Here is a 19512-nt window from a genome sequence, read left to right as displayed (position 1 = left end):
CCGCCGCGTCTTTCCGAGTGCGCACGCGGCCGCCGTCCCCTCCGCCCCTTCCTTCCCTTCCCTACCCTTCCCCTTCCTTTCCTTTTCCTTCCTTTCCTCCGCCCCCGCCCGGCCGGCGCGGCCCCATCGCGTCACCGCGGGCAGCCGCTCCTGCCGCCGAGCCGCGGGACGCAGGCGCGGCGCGGTGTCGTGTCCCCGGTAGCGGCGGGGAGGGTACCGGGCGGCGGCGGCTGCGGCGCGGACATGGCGCTGTCGCTGGGCGAGGGCGGCGGCGGGAGCCGGCTGCGGCGGCAGCTGGAGTCGGGCGGCTTCGCGGCGGGGGAGTACGTGAAGCAGCTGTCGCAGCAGTCGGACGGTGACCGGGACTTGCAGGAGCACCGGCAGCGCATCCAGGCGCTCAGCGAGGAGACGGCGCAGAGCCTGAAGCGCAACGTCTACCAAAACTACCGGCAGTTCATCGAGACGGCGCGAGAGATCAGCTACCTGGAGAGCGAGATGTACCAGCTCAGCCACATCCTCACCGAGCAGAAGGGCATCATGGAGGCCGTCACCCAGGCCCTGCTGCTCCAGGCCGACCGCGACGACCCCGCGCTGGGCGCCCGCCGCGCCGCCGCCGCCGACCCCTTCCTGCCGCTGTCGGGCAAGGACGCGGCCGCCAACGAGGAAGGGCGGCAGCGCACCCTCACCACCCTCCTGGAGAAGGTGGAGGGCTGCCGCGACCTCCTGCCCGAGAGCCCCGGCAAGTACTTGGTCTACAACGGCGACCTGGTGGAGTACGACGCCGACCACATGGCGCAGATCCAGCGGGTGCACGCCTTCCTCATGAACGACTGCCTGCTCGTGGCCACCGCCCTGCCCAACCGCCGCGGCGCCTACCGCTACGACGCCCTGTACCCCCTGGACGGGCTGGCCGTGGTCAACGTCAAGGACAACCCGCCTATGAAGGACATGTTCAAGCTGCTCATGTTCCCCGAGAGCCGCATCTTCCAGGCTGAGAACGCCAAGATCAAGAAGGAGTGGCTGGAGGTGCTGGAGGAGACCAAGCGCAATCGCGCCCTCAGCGAGAAGCGGCGCCTGGAGCAGGAGGCGCTGCCCCGGCCCGCCCCGACGCCCCCCGAATCCACCAACCCCTTCGACGAGGATGAGGACGAGGAGGAGGAGGATGAGCCCTCCGCTGAGGAGGAGGTCGTTGACCTCTCGCTTGAGTGGATCCAGGAGCTGCCCGAGGACCTGGACGTCTGCATTGCTCAGCGGGACTTCGAGGGGGCGGTGGATCTCTTGGATAAACTGAACGAGTACCTGGCGGACAAGCCCGTGAGCCAGCCCGTGAAGGAGCTGCGGGCCAAGGTGGACGAGCGCGTCCGGCAGCTGACGGACGTGCTGGTGTTCGAGCTGTCCCCGGACCGCTCGCTGCGGGGCGGGCCGCGGGCCACCCGCCGGGCCGTGTCCCAGCTCATCCGCCTGGGCCAGTCCACCAAGGCCTGCGAGCTGTTCCTGAAGAACCGGGCGGCTGCCGTGCAGACGGCCATCCGGCAGCTGCGCATCGAGGGCGCCACGCTGCTCTACATCCACAAGCTCTGCCATGTCTTCTTCACCAGCCTCCTGGAGACGGCCAGGGAGTTTGAGACGGACTTCGCCGGCAACAACGGCTGCTACTCGGCCTTCGTTGTCTGGGCGCGCTCGTCCATGAGGATGTTTGTAGATGCCTTCAGTAAGCAAGTATTTGATAGCAAGGAGAGTTTGTCAACTGCGGCAGAGTGTGTCAAGGTAAGAGAGTCCGAAGAGGGGGGTGGTGGGGCACAGCAGTTGAAACAAAGGCTGCAAAGCTTTAAAGTCTCTTTTCTAACTCTGGCTTAGTTGTTCACTCTTGTGTGGGTCTCCAGAGAGGTTTTCTGCGTTGAAAGATTAATATTCATTTGAGGTTTGTTTGGTTTTTTTCAGTTTAACAGAGGAAAGCCTTAAGGTTATAATACGTGTCAAGGAAAACCTTGCCTTTTTCAAGAATACAAAATGCGTTGAGTCATAATTGGCCTTTAATTAGTAGGAGGTCCTAAAATTTTCATAAGCTACACCTGAATTACAAGTACTTCAAAATTTTCTCCTTGTTTTCCAAGGCTGTCCTTAGCTACATTTTCATACTTTTGCAAGACTAACTTTCTCAGGTTATGCTTTCTTTCAGCTGCTAACTGGGGGGGGAGCTTACATGTGTGGGTTATATAGTGTAATTGTCCAGAGTATTTTTCACAGCCAGGATGTATCTTTCAGTTACTAATGTCTCATTAATGAGATTCTTAAAGTACGAGAAATAAGTATGAGTATGAAATATCTCAGTTTTCTGAGATAAATTTGCTAAAAGCGTAAAATGTAAAGGGAGCCTGCACAGAAATAACATCCTTTGCTTTTCTTTTTTATCCCAGGTGGCTAAAGAGCACTGCAAGCAGCTGAGTGAGATTGGACTGGACCTCACCTTCATCATTCACGCCCTCCTGGTGAAGGATATCAAAGGTGCTTTGCAGAGCTACAAGGATATCATCATCGAGGCCACCAAGCACCGCAACTCTGAGGAGATGTGGAGAAAGATGAACCTGATGACTCCGGAGGCTCTGGGGAAGCTCAGGGAGGAGATGAGGAGCTGTGGGGTGGGCAATTTTGACCAATACACGGGTGATGACTGCTGGGTCAACCTCAGTTACACTGTAGTAGCTTTCACTAAGCAGACTATGGCCTTCTTGGAGGAAGCATTAAAGCTTTACTTTCCAGAGCTGCACATGGTTCTCCTGGAGAGCCTGGTGGAAATCATCCTGGTGGCTGTCCAGCATGTTGACTACAGTTTGCGGTGTGAACAGGACCCTGAGAAAAAAGCGTTCATTAGGCAGAACGCCTCTTTCCTGTATGAAACTGTCCTTCCTGTTGTGGAAAAAAGGTTTGAGGAAGGAGTTGGAAAACCAGCCAAGCAGCTACAGGATCTGAGGAATGCCTCAAGATTGATGCGTGTAAATCCGGAAAGTACCACCTCCGTGGTGTGAACTGAACCTAACTGTTCTTCCCAGGAACAAGGTGGCAGCACTTACTGAACGTGTTGTACATTGAGCAGATGAACTAAACTGGGGGTTTTTGAGTCCCTGAAAGAGGCAGAGCTCTTGCCTGCTGCATTCCAGAAGCTGAAGACTCTGAAACAATCCCTGCAAGTGTGCAATGCTTTACTTGGTGGATGGGGTGTAGGGAAGTGAGAAGGTGGAGGTCATGTGTCCTTGGACAGCATATCCTGTATGAAGGGCTTGTGTAGTATTTGTGACTTGGGAAATAACTGTAATACACAAATTTTGGCCAATTGTTTGTGGAAATCTTACTTACATGTACAGCAGATGGCAGGAAAAGATCAATTCTCATCATGCCACTAGCAGTTCTTTTTTAAGGCAGTGTCCTGGTAGGAGGGGAAGTGCTGAAGCATTCCCAGGGTGTGGTATTCAGGAAGGCACATCCACCATCCAGATGTGACTCAGCACTGCAGATAAATAACATGGATTTGCACAATGTGATTTCTGTGGTAGCAATGCAGACTTTTCATTAACGTTGAGATTATCTTCATTCATTTCAGAGGCAGATTGAAATAAAAATGTTTTTAGTATAGATTCTGGTGTTTGGGTGAAGGGGCTTCTTCTGGTAAATAAGCTGGCCTGTCAGCCTAAGTTATAACTGTCTGAAAACAAACCTGCTGTCAGAACCATTTGTTTGCTTCAAGAGAAGTGAGAATAAATTGCTTCCCTTCCTCTTTGTGTTCCTCTTCCATGTTTTCTTATGGATCTAATTGGGGTCACGTCCATTTAGTGAAGTGTGCACTGTTGCTTGAGGTGCTGTCACAAATGCATTATGGGCTGTTGTCTCCTGGTTGCAACCATAGTGAAGAGGCATAAATGCTCTTGAGACATACAGGGCAGGGAGAGGGACTGAAGGGACTGTTTGATTCAGAAAAGATGGAATGCCAGTTTTGCTCTACAGAACCAACACCTGGTGAAGACCCTGAGGCTTTTTGTAAGAGATGTGAACTTTGAAATATACACTGTCTCCTGTAAGAGCTAGCATCACTTCCTGTAATACAGCAATAAGCAAGAAGAACTATCTTTTTTGCAGAAATCACAAGGATTTGGTTGGCAATTTTAATGTTGATGGGAAAAGTTTATACAGATGCTCTTATGTTTGGATTGAATGGTGTTGGCTGTCTCGTGCAGTGTATGTCTGTGAAAATAAGCCAAGTCTTGTGTCAAGGCTGGCTTTGGAAAGCTGTCAGCTGCAACTTCTAAGCTGTGCAAACTTCTTCTGCTTCTGTGCAAACTTTCTTAGCTGTGAGAAAATCATGTTACAGCTAAGGGACCTTGAGATCAGTCCCCTAGAAAGCGTCCTTAACAGGAATAACTAAATATCCTATTCCTGTGGCACTTTCATATTAAAGCTCTTGCAGTTTGTATCATGGTCATGAATGATACACGTGACTGCCTGAACAAACAAAAGGTATCTCTAATTAAACATTCTGCATAACTGTTATACTGAAGCTTCTTAATTTCTCCCTGTTTTCATAGTGCTAGTTTACTGCAGTTTCCACTTGAGTGGCTGGGTTTTGTTTTCTTGCTCTTTGGATGGCTTTTGAACTGTCAGATTTTGCAAAGCATCCTATTGTCTCTGCTCACTTGCTTTTCAGTGTTTGGGCCTTTTGCTAGAAACTCACCAACAAAGTGTTTTTAAAGCTCTCAGCTTACATTGATTGAAAACCAGTGAAATAGCTCTACTTTTATTGTAAGGGACAGGGAGTTAGAACTTGTGTAACATGTTCTGTCAGAGAGAGAGTGTCCTACTGGTGTTACTTCAGTAGTGAACTCTTTCTGATATCAGAACCTGGTGAAGTATAGCAAAGTAATACAATCTCTGTCATCTGTTTGAAGTGGGAAACCTAATCTGAGAAATACTTTCAAGTGAATTATAAATAAGAGCTCTCTGTGGTGATGGGTATTTTGGAGGAGAGGGAGAAGAGATGGGTTTGGGTTTTTTGGGGTTTTTTTTGTGAACATGGATATATTTCTTTTTATTTAACAGCAGAAGAGAGCAGAATAAATACAGATTAGCCTTATCTCTGTGTATGTGTGTGTGTGTGTGTGTGTGTTTGCAATAGAAGGGTTAGATCTGGAACTCTAGACTGATTATTGTGATATTTGGTGGTTTTATCCAAGAAGCTGAATTGTATTTCCCCGTTCCCAAGCATTAACATGAGGCTGACAAGGAGGAGAGCCCTGTTCATGCTTCTGTTGTGAGCTGGTGTAGCACAGCTTTGCCTCAGCAGAGGATGAAATGTAGAATGTAATTTTGCCACATGCTCTGTTATGCCTCTGTCACTGAGCCCTTCATCAAGCTATTCATGGCACACTGAGCCTGCTGATTTTGTCTCTGCTGCCATCCATGGAGCAGGGGGCTAACATTGATGCTGGTTTTAATGCATCAGGGAATCTTTTCCTTTGAGTCATCAAACATCATGTTCTTGTGCCTGTCACAATTCAAACAGGTGTGGATTGTATAAACTGCTGTAAGTGGCATTGATATTTTGTAACTTGTGACTCTCATTAAGTCATCATAAAAGAAAAATAACATAAAGAAAATGGTGTGGAATTAAACTAAACACTCTTTTATGTTAACTTGGTTAACAGAAAAATCAGTGTATGCTGAGTCATAGTTTAATAAATTTCAGTTTTGGAATGGCACTTTTCTTTTCCTGAGCTGTACACTTGTGATGATAGTGTTGTTCAAGTTGGGATTTGTAGTAACTACTGAATGAACTACAGTTCTGCTAATTTGAGAAGGCACTAATATTGGGGTTTTTTTGAGACAACTGCATATAAAATCTGGTTTCCTTTGAGTGCTGTGGCAAAATTGTGTAAAATGATTTTTTAAAATTCAGGTAAATTTATGTATTAGAGTTTAATGCAGTAACTTTTCTGAACAGCAAGGACCATGCATTAAAACTTTTGGATGTACAGCACTGCTGGTGTACTTGTTTTGATCATCAGAAAGGGGATGTTGGTTTGGAGTTCAGTGAAGTCAGCTTCAGGTGAGTCCCTTGTGAGGGAGAGGTGAGCAGCAGCCAGCTGATGAAAGCCAGGTGATGTCACTTCATTACATTCTTACAAAATCACTTCAGCGAGGTGAGGCTGGAAGAAAATGTTTGTGGACATAGAGAGGCTGGACTCTCAGCTGATGGGGCTCTGTGTGTGTGTGAGATGGATTATCAACACCATAATGCACCGTAATGCTAAAGGGTTTGTTATCTTCCAGACTTTGTTGTGTCTGGAGTCCATCCCTACTTACGCTGGGTGCTGAATGTGTGGTACAGCCTGTGCCCTCGCTAGGTGGAGCCTTGTGCACTCAGCAGGCTGCGAGCAGCCCAGGCATGGAAGCTGTGCTGCCCTGCAGGGTGGCTTGGCAGGTTTGGGTAGTGTGCTGGGGGAAGAGGGTGCTGCAGAAAATGATCCAGATGTTATGTTCAGGTCTTTTTCATTCCTTGGTAGTGGTTGTGTTCTGCATTTTCTAATTCTTGTACTGTTCGTTTTTTAGGTTTTCCAGTTTTCCTGAGGTGTTTCTGCACCTGTGTTTCTGCAGGTGTCCTCTAGAGTATCTCACCTTTCTGCTTTTCTTTAAGGTGTGACTTGTGTTCTGCCTGAACAACACTGCTACACTTCAAGCCCCTGCAGAGATGTGAAAAGTTGCTTGTCCCAACTGCACTTTTATGTCTCATGTAAAATGTTCAGATTAGTGACTTCTCAAAGTCAAGTTTGCGTGACCTCTGGTCATTTTACTTCAATATTGGGCTGAAATTGCTGTGCAACTCCATGCTCACAGAGCACGGTAACAGAGAAGATCGCCACCACCTGTGTTATAACTTACACACTCTGTATTCCCTTTACTGCCCAACTGTTTCAATTGAACTGGGTTACATAAAATTATTCATAGTTTTACAGACTCTTCAGTGTATTTTCTCTGATGAAAATCAAATCTGGCATGGGGTTTATCTGCCAAGCAGCTCTGTGATCATAGACATCTTCCTCCTCACAGGTTCAGGAGTTGTAATATGCCTTTAATCCCTATAAAGTCTGAGGGATAGTGGAAAGAGAAACACCTCAAACTGGGGAAAATATATTTATGTCATTTACATCTTCAAGGGATGCTGACTGGAGTAATAGATCAGAATTTGACTGAGCCACCTTGGGCACAGAGTTGTTACCTCTTGTGTATTTAGGAAACTTTGCTTATACAGCTTCAGCAGCCTCAACATGCTCTGTAATACAGTTCTCAATTTCAGGGTTACAAGCTGAACTAGATAATCTACAGATGTGCTCAGTTTGACACAGCAGAGATAAAGTACAGGCAAGGGACTTGGCCTGTGCTGACCACTGAGCAGTAGTGCCCTTCCTGGGGCTTTACATGGCTGATCAGGGCAGTTTTAAGGCAATTTTAGATCACCCATCTGAGGGAGGCCCTGTGGAATTTATTCTCTCTAGCTCCCCATGCAGTAGCCACATTGCTTTCAATGGGCAGAGCCTCTCACTTCCCACCCAAGAGGGAGATACTGTGGGAGGATGGAGAGGAGCTGCTCCCCAAATTTCCTGCAGTGAGCTGTGGTGGTGCAGGGCGGAGCCTCCCCTCGGTGATGTGGGGAACACGGGCACCCCTGCAGGGAGACACCATTGCATTCCATCTGCTCTCACCAGCCACTGCAAGAGCAAAGCTGTACAAAAGCTGAGAGACTGATCTCTTGGTGTCAAGGCAGGAGCTGGACCCTGAGGCCTTGTCTTAGATTGCCCAAACTACAATGTGGCCCTCCAGCTGTTGGGAATCTTGCTCAAATGCGCTAATAATATCTTGTCATGTGATTAGTGAGTGCAATGCACCAGGAAGGTGGACCAGGGAGAAGAGCGGGCAGTGTTAACCTCACTGCTGCTTGGCAGACCTTGGAGATCCTCGGATTGATGATGTTTTCAAATTATTAAAAAATAATAAATTAAAAGCATACAGCTCTTCATCTAATTGCACCAAGACACACAGTTCTTCCTCTGCCCTCCCAGAAACTGATCCTAACAAAATCAAGAGTCTCATGAAGGTAAGACAGACTTAGTCAAATCCATTGCGATACAAGACACGTGAATCTAAACACTGCAAACTTCGGCAAAATTAAGATCTGAACTTCAGACATTCTCCAAACTGACTGGGATGAGGGAAAACTTTGCCTCAGACTCCTCCAGACTTCCGGACTTTGAGTTCTCTGGTTTTTGAGTCATTCCTACTGTTACTAAAAATCACAATTCACAGACAACAATCTGTGCCAGTCACACTAATGTGTTTTGCTTTGTTTTGTTTTGTTTTAATTGTAGCTTTACAGCCCTGCAGCAGTCTGAGGATTCCTGTTATGTTGATTTTCCAAACCCAGTATTCACTATAAGAAGTACCCCAGCTCCTACAGGATGGGATTGTCAGGAGAGTGCTTGAAGCTCTGCAGAGAATCCTTCCTTCCTCAGGATTCAGAATTTTTCTCTCAAAATGCAGACTCTGATAAGCAGCTTCTGCTCTGCTTTATTTCCCCCTCACTAACAGTTGGCAGGATTGTTTGTTTTCCCACTCCACAATATAACCCCTCCAGCAGAAGTGCCAGACTCGCTTTGTGGAGGAAGGATGTCAAACTGAATGTTGAGTTACAGCCTGTACATCTGTCCTAGCACAATTCAGGCTGTAGAACTGCCTGCCTGCTCTTGTTGATGGGGAGGAGGGGGACTGGGAGGCTTGCAAAGAAAGATCTGTAATCTTTGTCCCTCTGACATCCACTCAGCAAGGTGCCTAAATAAACACTCAACATGTTCCCCCCCTGAATTTGGGAAGCCCACTCCTATAGTCAGAGGCAATTAGATCCTAAAGTGCTTTTTAGGAGTGGAGGATCAGTAAATTCCTTTTGAAATTTGCAAAAACAATTGGCAAAGAAGGGATGGGAGAACAGCATGAGAGCAACAGCACCACATAAGCAAACAAAATATGTGTTTCTGGGACATCTCAGCTCTAGTGTGACAAATGGTGGGCCCAAACAAAGCCTGCCCTTAGGTGGGAACAGTAGGCTCCGTAAATCATCAGCGCTGCAACTTTCCAGGAGGCAGCAATAACAGTGTTGGACATGCTAAAATAAAGTCACTTCATCTGACCGGCTGTAATAGGTGACACCACATGGAGGGTGAGGAAATGCCCTCGGGAAAACGCTGACACTTAAGGAAGGGTGCACATGGAGCCTGGATCACCTGCTGTTCTGAGATGTGGCCCCACCTGAGCCTGACACCAGCTCTGGCTGGCACTGTCCCTGCCTCCTGACACACACCACCCTCCTTCGTTTTGCCCAACTCCAGAACCTCCCGTGGTGAGCTTGTTCCTCCTGCTGTCCGCTGAAAGAGGCCTCCTGCCTGCCGGCAGGATTAACCCCATCCTGTTTGCTTGGGGACAAGAGATGTGTGCAGGGAACAGAAGGCCCCGGTGCCACCACCCCGCAGCTTCACACCAGATAACCCCTCTCCTGGTGTGCCTCTAATCAGTCACTAGTTTTTGTCATCCACTGAAGTTTATTACCATTTAAATAGCCTTTCAGCCTGAGACGTCCTGTGGGGTTTCTGCCTCTGCTGCCTCATGCCCTGTGAAATTAATTCCTGTAAGAGCACCTCCTAACAGGAAAATGGTAAGAGCTCAACTAAGCTGGTTTAGAAACTGATTTAAATCCCCACAACTCCTTCTATGGCCCTTTAGTTTGGACTGGGGCACTTTCTAAGTACACAGCTTGGGGTAAAATATGCTTAGACTGGAAAGTGCTTATTTCCAACCAAAATTACCACACTGAATCCTGCTGTCTGGGGCAATCCTGCTGTTTTGAGTACTGTGAGCAAATTCCATATTTAACTCAGCATGTGTTTTTAGGCCTTGAAGATTTAAGGGCCAGCCTGCAAATGCCTTTAATCAGGAAGCAATTAATTGCACAGATTTCCTCCTTGCAGCCAGTGTAGCACTCAGCCAGGTAATACTCCCTGTGAGGCAGTGGCTCATGCCTGCACACTACTTTTATTAATGTACATCTCTGCTAATTAGTGTGGTAGGCCACGTTGCTACAGGGGGTTCAGATAAAAGGTATGATCAGCTAAGATAATCTAAAGATAGCTTTAAGAAGAAATATCAAATGGTTTGCATTCCTGATGAGCTTTTTAATTTTTTTTTCCTGAAGAAAACTTGCAAGAAGGATTGATGCTTTTGATGGAAGTCAAGGACCTGGTTTTGAATTCAAGGGTTGTTCTAAGTAATTTGTAGTCAAGCACACTCAGCTGGAGCTTTTTCCAGAGCACCATGATGCTCACCCAAGACCAGCGCCAAGCAGAAAACACCTGGTTTGCATCTCTTGCTCTCACCTTCATGCAAAGGATCCCAGTCCTGCTTCTCCATCAAAAATGATGCTCAGCTTCACTTGGAGAGAAGAGTTTGGGGAGCTGGGGGACATGTTTAGCCTTCATTGACAGTCCCTGGGGCAGGACACACACAATGTCTCACAAAACACCAGGGAAAGGCTTAGCTGCCCCTCTGCCCCACATTCAGGCCAGGGCCATTGCTCCACCTGCTCATGCTGACACCAGCCTTGTTCACTCTCTCAACCACAAGTCTCACATCCTTCCTGTCCTGCATGCTGGCTATAAAGAACAAATTCCCTCATTATACTATTACTATAATTTACTAGCAGAAACCTTCCTCTCTGCACACACAACTCTTCATGTTTGACTACTATAATTACATTTTCAAAGTTATAAATAACACGTTAGCCTGGTTTATGTGTTCATGCAAGTCAGGCTATAAACTGGCAGATGAATGAAATTAACTGTCTCCAGAATTCACATTCCTGTCACTTATTCAATTATTTGATCAACATAATTGCTCAGAGCAAGAGCTAATTGGAAAATGACATGTATTTACCCTCTCCATAGAGGAAGAGACACTTATCAGGTATTTTACTGCAGGCGCTTTCATTACTTCCAATATTCTGGAAGAAACTAGGGTTTTAAATGAGCCAGGCCCAAACACACAAGGCTTTTTTTTTTTTTTTTAGCCAGATGCTTCCCCATCCTTAAAATAGCTCCAGTGTTTTGCAGTGCAAGGGTTTGAACACGCCTATACTGCAGCACACACAGGTATCTTGGCACGTGTGTATGTGAGCTGCAAGCCAAGCTTGCCTCCAGGGGTCTGCAGCACAAAATGTGCTCCTGCTCTGTGTCTCTGTATTCATGCTGGTGCTGCAGCTGTATGTGTTTGGTTCTTTCTGTGGCAGACTCCCATCCCTGGCTGCTGATGCAGAGAATATCAGTTGGCTGAAGCTTGGCTGTCAGCAGTAAGAAAGGCAGAAGGTTATTTTTTCTGTGCTGGTGGTGTAGAAAAGAGCGTAAATCCCCACTTTGCCAGCTCAAGTCCTACATCAAGGTTGCAGCCTGAAACATCAATACCTTTCAAATGATTTTTCTGTCCCTTACCTCACCTGGTTAACACTCTGAGTTTGCTATTAAATTTTCTTATTTCATTAAAATCTAAGAAAGGGGTGCTAGAACAGAGGGGGGTAGAAAGAATCAGGAGGTAGAAGACTCAAATCCTAAACTGGTCCCTCTTACCTTTATTAGCTCTAGTATTGTTTGGAGTTGGAATATTTAATTTGTTTAAATAAGAGACAGGCAAGCAATTTTCCAAGCTGTATGGAAGGGGAGGAAGCTCATCAATCAATGCCAACAGTTTGCAGCCTATTGTCTGCAGGCCCTGAGGGTTATCTGCTGGGGAAAGGCAGCTAAGAAAATCAACCCTGTTGCCAGTTGCCTTAAATTTGCGACAGATGGTCTGCACCTCTGTTGGAAAATATTGGGGTCTGCAAATTAAAAATTGGGTAAAACCCAGTGTTTTCCTCCTGTTACCCATGAGCAGTTCAAGCATCAAGGTTTTGTGTGCCTGGAGAGGAAGTTCCAGAAGTGGTCCATGGAGCATGAGTGAGGAGCACCGTGGCAGCCCTCATTCCCTGAGGTGTAGCAGTGCTGCTAACTCTGCACAGGCTGCACAGGACAGCTCTGGGAAACTCGCTGTACTGTGTGCTGGGTCCAAGGGGCTAGCACCAACTTCATTTGATGAGTAGAGAACCAGGAGGGCAATTTTTTGGTTTATCCAAGAGGAGATGAAGAAACTAAGCCTATTTGTACTTGCAGCAGGACACGCCTGATATTGGAGGTTTCTTAGAGTAGGAAGCAAAAGTATCCAATAAGGAAATAAAAATACCCCCACCATGCAGTGCTTGTGTTCGTGTCCCAGCTGTCCCTGGGAGAAGGAGAGTTGGATTCATTAAGTGCCTATAAACAGAATTTTGTTGTGCTTAGAAGGATGGCTGTGCAATATGGACAAGAGGGATGCTGAGAGCATCAGGTGCCATTCCTGCTCACAGCTCTGCGACACACACAGCCACAGCAAGCTGCAAACAAGGATCATGCCAAGGTTTGGTGTCCTGTCAGTGACTCCAGCCAGTGGAAAACAGAGGGCAAAGCTGTGATCTCAGAGCTGTGGCTAAGGGAACAAATCAGTAACCTGACGGCGCCACAGGACACCGCACACGGGGCATGCCGGCTCCTGTTGCCAGTTCTAGGCACAAAGGGAAAAAACCCCACCAAGATACTGCGGGAATCTGTGGGAATCACGGCTAAAGCCGGGCTTGGGCGGGCAGGGAAGTGGCCGCTCCAGGGCTCCAAGGCAGCAGGGCCAGCAGAGGGAGCCCGCCGCTGCCGCATCCCGGGATCGCTGTGAGCCCGGCCCGGGGCGTCCCAGCCCAGCCCAGCCCGGCCCGGCCCGGCCCGGCCCGGCCCGGCAGCTCCTCATCTGCCCCGCCCGCGCCTTTCCCAGCCCCGCATACAGCCCCGCAGAGCCCCTGCATCCTTAGCACGCCGCTCCGCACCCTTCAGCCCCTCCAGCGAGCAGCCCTGCGGCCTTGGATCCCGCAGCCCTCCCGCCCAGAGCTTCCCTGTGCCTAGCGCTTCCCTGTGCCCAGCACCCAGAAGCCTCCTCAGCTCTGTGTCCCGGCAGCCCCACAGCCAAGCCCACCGGCACCTGCATCCATTTCTGTAGGCCTGCAGACCCGCAGCCTAGCACCAAGCCCCAAATTCCCAAATGCCCGAATTTCAGCATCCCCACATCCCAGGAGCCCTGCAGTGCCCACAGCCCATCACCCAGCGCAGCACCGAGCTGTAAAGCAGCCCCAGAGCTGCCCAGCTCCATGTGCCCGCAGCCCCAGAGCCCGCAGCTCGGCCCCAGCATCCCAGCCCTAGGCACAGAGCTGCTGCTCCTGGGTCCAGGCTTCACTGTGACTTCTGCTCTCAGGCACAGTGACAGCTGTGACTGGAGGTGGCTTGTAGTTATATATGGGGGTTTTGCCAGAGGCCCTGCTATGAACTATATTGACAGAGGTGCTATTTCTTTCCTGGGAGCTGGATAAATATTTCTAATATGATCTTGCCACAGCCTGAGCCTGAGGAGGCAGCTTTACTCGTGTGTGGATGCAGCCAGCACTACTGATGCACTCCTGGTCCCAGCGCTCTGCCGGGCTGGAGGCAGGCAGGCAACAGGGGAAAGGAAGGCAGCAGCTGCCTCTGCAACTTCTTGGCTCCAGTACCACAGCTGGTACTTCACTGTGAGCTTTGCTCCACCAGGAACAGTGCCTCCCTATGCACAGGAACAGATTTTCCAGTGGGATTTTAGCACTGGAAATGAACACTGGAAATCCTGTTGCTTTTGTTACACGTTCATCCTTTCATCCTGCCGTGAATCAACATGATTGCACTTCTGCAATGGAAGAATTCAATAAATGTATGCAGAAAAACCATTCTCCCCCGGTTTTTGTCTAGTCCTGTCCACTCTGTGGTCCTGCTGAACCTCATGCTAGCAGCTCTGTACAGGAGGGTGGGAGCAGGATCAGTCTGGTGGAGCACTCCTCACCTGGCTAACTTACAGCAAAGCTTTGCTATTATATCCAAAGCCATAGCACAGGTGTGCTGCTCCTCTGGGAACATATTCCAGAGGCACATGTGGGCTGTCTTAGCTGGGATTTCATCCTATTTTTTATTCAGGCACAAAATATCTGGTTACCATTTTCAGCCAAGAGAAGGTGCTTGAAATGGAAAAAGTCAAGTCACAAAATGGGATAGAAAACAAAGCTGTGGAAAATATTTGCAGGCAAATAATAAAAACAAAGTTTGAATAAATGGTAATATTAAATTTCAGTGCTTTCAAGATTTTTTTTATTATTATTACTTAAAAGTAAAATTATTTCAATTGTAGAAGACATTTGAATAAAGAAAATATTATTCTAAATGTCAACAATGGAAAAAGGGATGCTTTGATATTCATCATTTTTTCCTTATTACTTTTGTTTGAGAGATGTATTGGGTATGTTTTCTTTTGTAGGTCTCATAAGAAAAACAATAGTTTTAGGGAAACAGAATTTTTCAATTAGACAACATTTTGCTGAAAACTCCTATCTGGAAGAAACCTGGAAATAGTTAGGTGAAAAGTCTAGCAGGAATCTTTTAGTTCCAGATGTGTTGTTCTGCTTCCCCTGGTATGAAAGAGGCACTTAAATTAAAGTTAAAAGATGCAGTGCCGGTGTAACTAACTACATGTTTCCTGACATTTGTGCCTGTCAGCACAGGAGTGCTTGGGTTGCTATTTATAAATCTCAGCTTAATTCATTCTCATACCACAGGGAGCAACCAAGACCCCAGTGATTCCCAGGGAGAAATCAAGGCCAGTGTACAAGAGGCTTTTTCCTAATTTATTTCTGTCTGTATCATGTATGGAATAAAGATACACATAGCAAACACAGTCCAATCCCAGCCCTTTTCTGCTGAGTCAGAGTCAGCTTCTTGGGTCTTAGGGATCTCAGGTCAGGAAGGTCTTGTGGCTTAGGATATGGACTGTGAGTCAGAATAGTTTATAAATGAAAAAAAAAATTTCTTTCATTTATTAGCAGATCATTGTCTAAACAGCAAATTTGCCTTTAGAAAATTTCAGCTGTAGGCATTTTAAAGACAAAAGGGCTAAAAAAAAGAAGTCCAATTGCCATTTGATCATTTATGCATCGACATTATATTTATCCTTAACCAGCTGTTCTGGAAGGAAAAGGACAAGCACCAGGGTAGATACCAGGAATATCCTGATTTGCATTTTAGGATTGCCAAAGTCCTGTTGATTAAGCTGGGAATGTTGATTAAAGACCTCAAGCTGTGACCCTCAACAATTCAGTCAGGTTACTCCTGCTGCTTAGCAAGGCTTGAGTTAAATTGGAAAGCAGGATAGAGTGTCAGTGAGTTTATCAGCTCTGAGCAGTGTGTTTCTATGCAGATAACCTGCAATACCTCCCTGCTCAGCCCGAGTCTTACAGGGGATTCAATAGATTGCCTGTCTGCTGGTAGGAGATATTAAAGTCCTTCAGGAAAAAAAAAAAAAAAAAAAAAAACAAACCTAAAATCCAATCCTTCTTTGGACCAATCCTCTGGAAATCAGTCATTCAGTCAGTAGAGTTAATGATCAGTTGGTGGAGTTAATAGCCAAACCTGAAGTCAAAGATGATTAAAGCTTAAAAAAAAATTAACCACTCAGTGACTGTAGTTAAAGACAGTATTCAGTTATTTTTTGATGGTTCCTTCTCTGTCTAGGCTCCCACAGAGGCTGACAAGGGATATTTTAACTTGTCAAGGCAATAGCACCATAGAGACAAAACCTTAAGGAACCCATCAGTTTGCAGCACAGGACCTGTTTTGCATACCAGGCCTTTGATCTTTAAGTGTATTTAGCATTGCCATTTTTTAATGAGTGTGGTGAGGAGGTGAAATAGGTTCCTTGCTTAAGTAGGACAATTTATTATTGTCACTTAGCTTGTGAAGGACAAGCCATGCAGAAGAGCTCCAGTCAGGAGAGAGAGGCCTTGAACGCAAGAACCTTCACGCTTCGGTTAACAGGGAAGCAAACTGCATAGGGATTTGCAGAATCCAGTTCCCACTGCTTTGGGGAAAAAAAATATGTTTTTATTTCTTCATCTTCAAGTCATGCTTCCTCAGTTTACTGACAAAAGAAAATTTAATTATTTACTAACAAAGATGGGGCTTTCCCCTTCTGCTTCATGCTATGGCAATAAGGTTGTTGGGTTAATGTTGACTGAATAACCCATGGTGCCACTAGCTACTGTGCAAAGTCAAAGGAATTCACACCAATTTCAAGGGTACCTGCTGAGCCTGTGAATCCAGCAGGGAAGGAAAGAGGAACCACTGCAAACCAAATGGAGATTTTTCCAGTGAGACTATGGAGAGATGGTGTAATACAGGTAAAGGATATAACATAGCTAAGAACAACTTCTTCTTTCAAACACAGCACTGTAAGAAACAAGTGTCATTTCTTGTTTCTGTGATCTTTCTCAGCTGTACATCTGACAGGTCTTGATTATGTTTTGTTGCAGGCAGTGGCGGCAGCACGAGACAGGCAGGGCTTTGCTCAGAACCCAACATCCATGTGTGGCTCACCCACAGAGACAAGTGATCTCCTGGAGCAGTGCCTGGCACTGCTCAGCTGGGCACACACAGGGAAATGACCCAAAAGGGCTCCCATGAGGATATCTGCTCCTGTGGTTTTCAGGCTGCCCTTCAGGGACACACTGGCAATTCACAGGACAAAAGGAGCTGATCAGTGAAATGAATGGAGAAAAAGTGAATGGAACAGGTGCATCTACTTCCACATACACAAACAAATATTACAGTGAGGGAGCAAGAGCACTGAAATATTCCCTAGACTTTGTCTGGTTTTCTTTTTGTTGTCAGTGAAAATCACCATGGAACCATAGCACCTGGCAGTCTTTGCATTGTTTTACAAAGCTATGCTTGGAAGAGCAATTATCAGGAAATACCACTGCATCCCAGCTACCTAGAAACAAAATGGGCTGTTCCAAACCATTCCTGACAGCCCTGGGTGTCAGGAATCTCCTTGCTGGAGATGCCTCAGTCCCTGAAGGCAACTGGAATATGCAATTGCCCACACCTTTGGAAAGTATGTTCTACCATCTGTATTGAGCTTTCCATGCTGCAGTTTGAGCACATCCCTTGCTTCACATGCTGTGGAGAATGAATTATTTCCTTTCCCTTTGCTGTGGCAAAAGTGAAGAGTGCTCAGCTCCCCATAAGGCCCTACTGCAGGGACAGCCCACACTTCCCTCACCTCAGTGCTGGCCAGTGAGCCAACAAAAACCAATGTACCCCAGAGCAGCCCAGGAGCAGCACTCTCCACAGCTTTCCTTTTCTGTTGCATTGCTTTTATTCAGCACTGTCTTCCCAACCTAAACACCTGCTGGATTTGCCTCTAGTTTTGAGTTTTGAGTGCTTTTCCAGGGCTAATTCCTACCTCTAGCTGTATTTCCCTAGAAGCAGCCAAAGCACACTCCTGTATCCTCTGAGCCCACTTTTCTCCTTTTTTGCCGTTCAGGAGAGCTTCCCTTTCTATGCAAAAGGCAGCTTTCAAACCCATGGGGACTGCATCACACACACACACATATGCAACCAGCTCTACATTAATCAAGAGCCAAGACAACCCAAGGCATGGGAACAACAAAAAAATAGAGCCCTGTACGGTAGTCAGTACCTGGAGCTAAACAGAGATATTCTACCCCTCATATATTTTTTTGTTAATTGTTGCTCTGGACATTTTTGTTTTATCAGATGGGGAAGGACACTCGAGACCCAGCTAATTTGTGTCTTTGTCAATGGCTCTTTGTTTTCTTTTAGCTTTTTTTTCCCCTTATTTTTTCCCTGGCCCTATAATAATTTCTTTGTTCTCTTTGGTAAGCTGGCCACTCAGAGCATTACATCCCTGTCTTAAACCTGGCTGCAGTATTGTTCATAACAGCAGCAGCAGTAGCATCTGCTGGGATGGCAGTGATGCGTGGCCACCCAGTCTCCTTCTGGCAGGCACTGCACAAAAAACCACACTACCTACATCCACCAAACCCAGCTCTGCAGTGACCAAAGAGACTGAACTGCCCAGGACAATGCACCTTTTTCTTACAGAACAAATCCAATGCTTTGAACTTTCCCCTCACAGGCACTTTATTGTCCTTGTTCATGGCAAGCTCTCTGTCTGTACAAGTGTAGGCTAGCAGCAAGGTACCAATAAATTAATAAAGAGGAGGCAGGGCACAGGCCCAGACAGTTGCCCATACAGTTAAATGGCTGGCACTGTCCTTGCAGGAGTTTGTCCCAGACCAAGCAAACACTCCTGCAGCCAACGCCCAGGCATGTTTCAGGAGCCAGGGTGATTCTCAGCAGGTGGTTTGGGCACAACCCTCCCACTCTAAGGAACAGGAGCTTGTCTCCCTGGGCATGGCTGGGAATGCCAGTGGGTCTTGGGAGGGGAAAAGACTCCCTGCTCTGTTTTATTACCTTATGTGGCTGTAGACATTGTGTCTCAGCAGTGTGCGGCTATTAATGGATTGACTCACCCTGGCATCCCTGTGGAGCAGGGAAGCACTGTTAAGACCCTGGGTCTGAGGGCAGAAGGAGACTCATAGAAACACTAAAAGGGGTACACGACTCCAGAGAAGCCTTCAAGTCCCACAGCCCTCTTGTTTCTGAAGCTCCTGCCCCAGCCCCAGGGCTTGAAGCTGGTGAGGGTGAGCCAGCCATGGAGATGTGCCCCTGCTCTGGTGGGATGCTGAGCTGCCCAGGACCCCATGGGGCAGTACAGGGGCCACCTCCTTTTGAGCTCTGCAGCTGAGATGAAACCCAGCTGGGTGAGGCTGGGCAGATTAAAGCATGCACCTGGCAAGCCAGGTTCAGAGAACAGGATCAGGCTTGCACTTAACTTGACCCTGAGGGACTTGCAGAAGCTTAGGCAGGGACATGGCTTCTCTACCCCATACGTTTTGACTTAGTGAGACATAGGAGGCCTCAGGGCCTCTCAGAGGCCACACGTCAAATCCATATGGATAGTTTGTGCAGAGGAAATTGGTGGGGTCAGGAAGAGTGGAAGCTGCTCAGTGCTTTACAGAAACATTGCCTGAAGTTCCTCTCCTGAGAAAAACAGAAAGCAGTCAGCACCATGGATTTTCCATTTTCCCCCATTGTAATTTTTCCATTCTTTTCCCCATGTGTGTGTTAAGAGGGAGATGCTGTCACTCATCTACTGGGTCACCTGTATCTGTTCTTGAATGATGTCCATCACTGTGACGTGAGGGACTGCAAATACAGAGAATCTGTGTTCATTAATTATGGCATTATACAAAAATACTGTTTTACCAACAACAATCCTATTTTGAGATTTTTTTTTAGGAGTGATATCATTACTTTGATACCTGAACAACTGGACCTTTTGACAGAGCACCTTCATGTTTCCAGAGGCAGCTCCCAG

General features: G+C 47.2%; 1 protein-coding gene across 1 annotated transcript; it reads left to right on the top strand.

Moving 5' to 3' along the window:
- The first annotated feature begins 40 nt into the window (after nucleotides 1-40).
- Nucleotides 41-3776, top strand: EXOC8 (exocyst complex component 8). Its single transcript, XM_005491099.4, has 2 exons — nucleotides 41-1767; nucleotides 2418-3776. Exons 1-2 carry the CDS (start codon nucleotides 244-246, stop codon nucleotides 3024-3026), a joined length of 2133 nt encoding a protein of 710 aa, XP_005491156.3. The 5' UTR covers nucleotides 41-243; the 3' UTR covers nucleotides 3027-3776.
- Nucleotides 3777-19512: the final 15736 nt, after the last annotated feature.

This window comes from Zonotrichia albicollis, chromosome 3, assembly GCF_047830755.1.
Source record: "Zonotrichia albicollis isolate bZonAlb1 chromosome 3, bZonAlb1.hap1, whole genome shotgun sequence".
In the NCBI taxonomy this organism is placed as follows: domain Eukaryota; kingdom Metazoa; phylum Chordata; class Aves; order Passeriformes; family Passerellidae; genus Zonotrichia; species Zonotrichia albicollis.
The sequence above is the reverse complement of the archived record's forward strand: the minus strand, read 5'-3'. Positions and strand labels throughout refer to the sequence as shown.

Coding starts and splice junctions, on each gene's coding strand:
- EXOC8 (XM_005491099.4), top strand. CDS start 244: ATGGCGCTGTCGCTGGGCGAGGGCGGCGGCGGGAGCCGGCTGCGGCGG. Junction 1,768..2,417: donor CTGCGGCAGAGTGTGTCAAG/GTAAGAGAGTCC, acceptor TTTTTATCCCAG/GTGGCTAAAGAGCACTGCAA.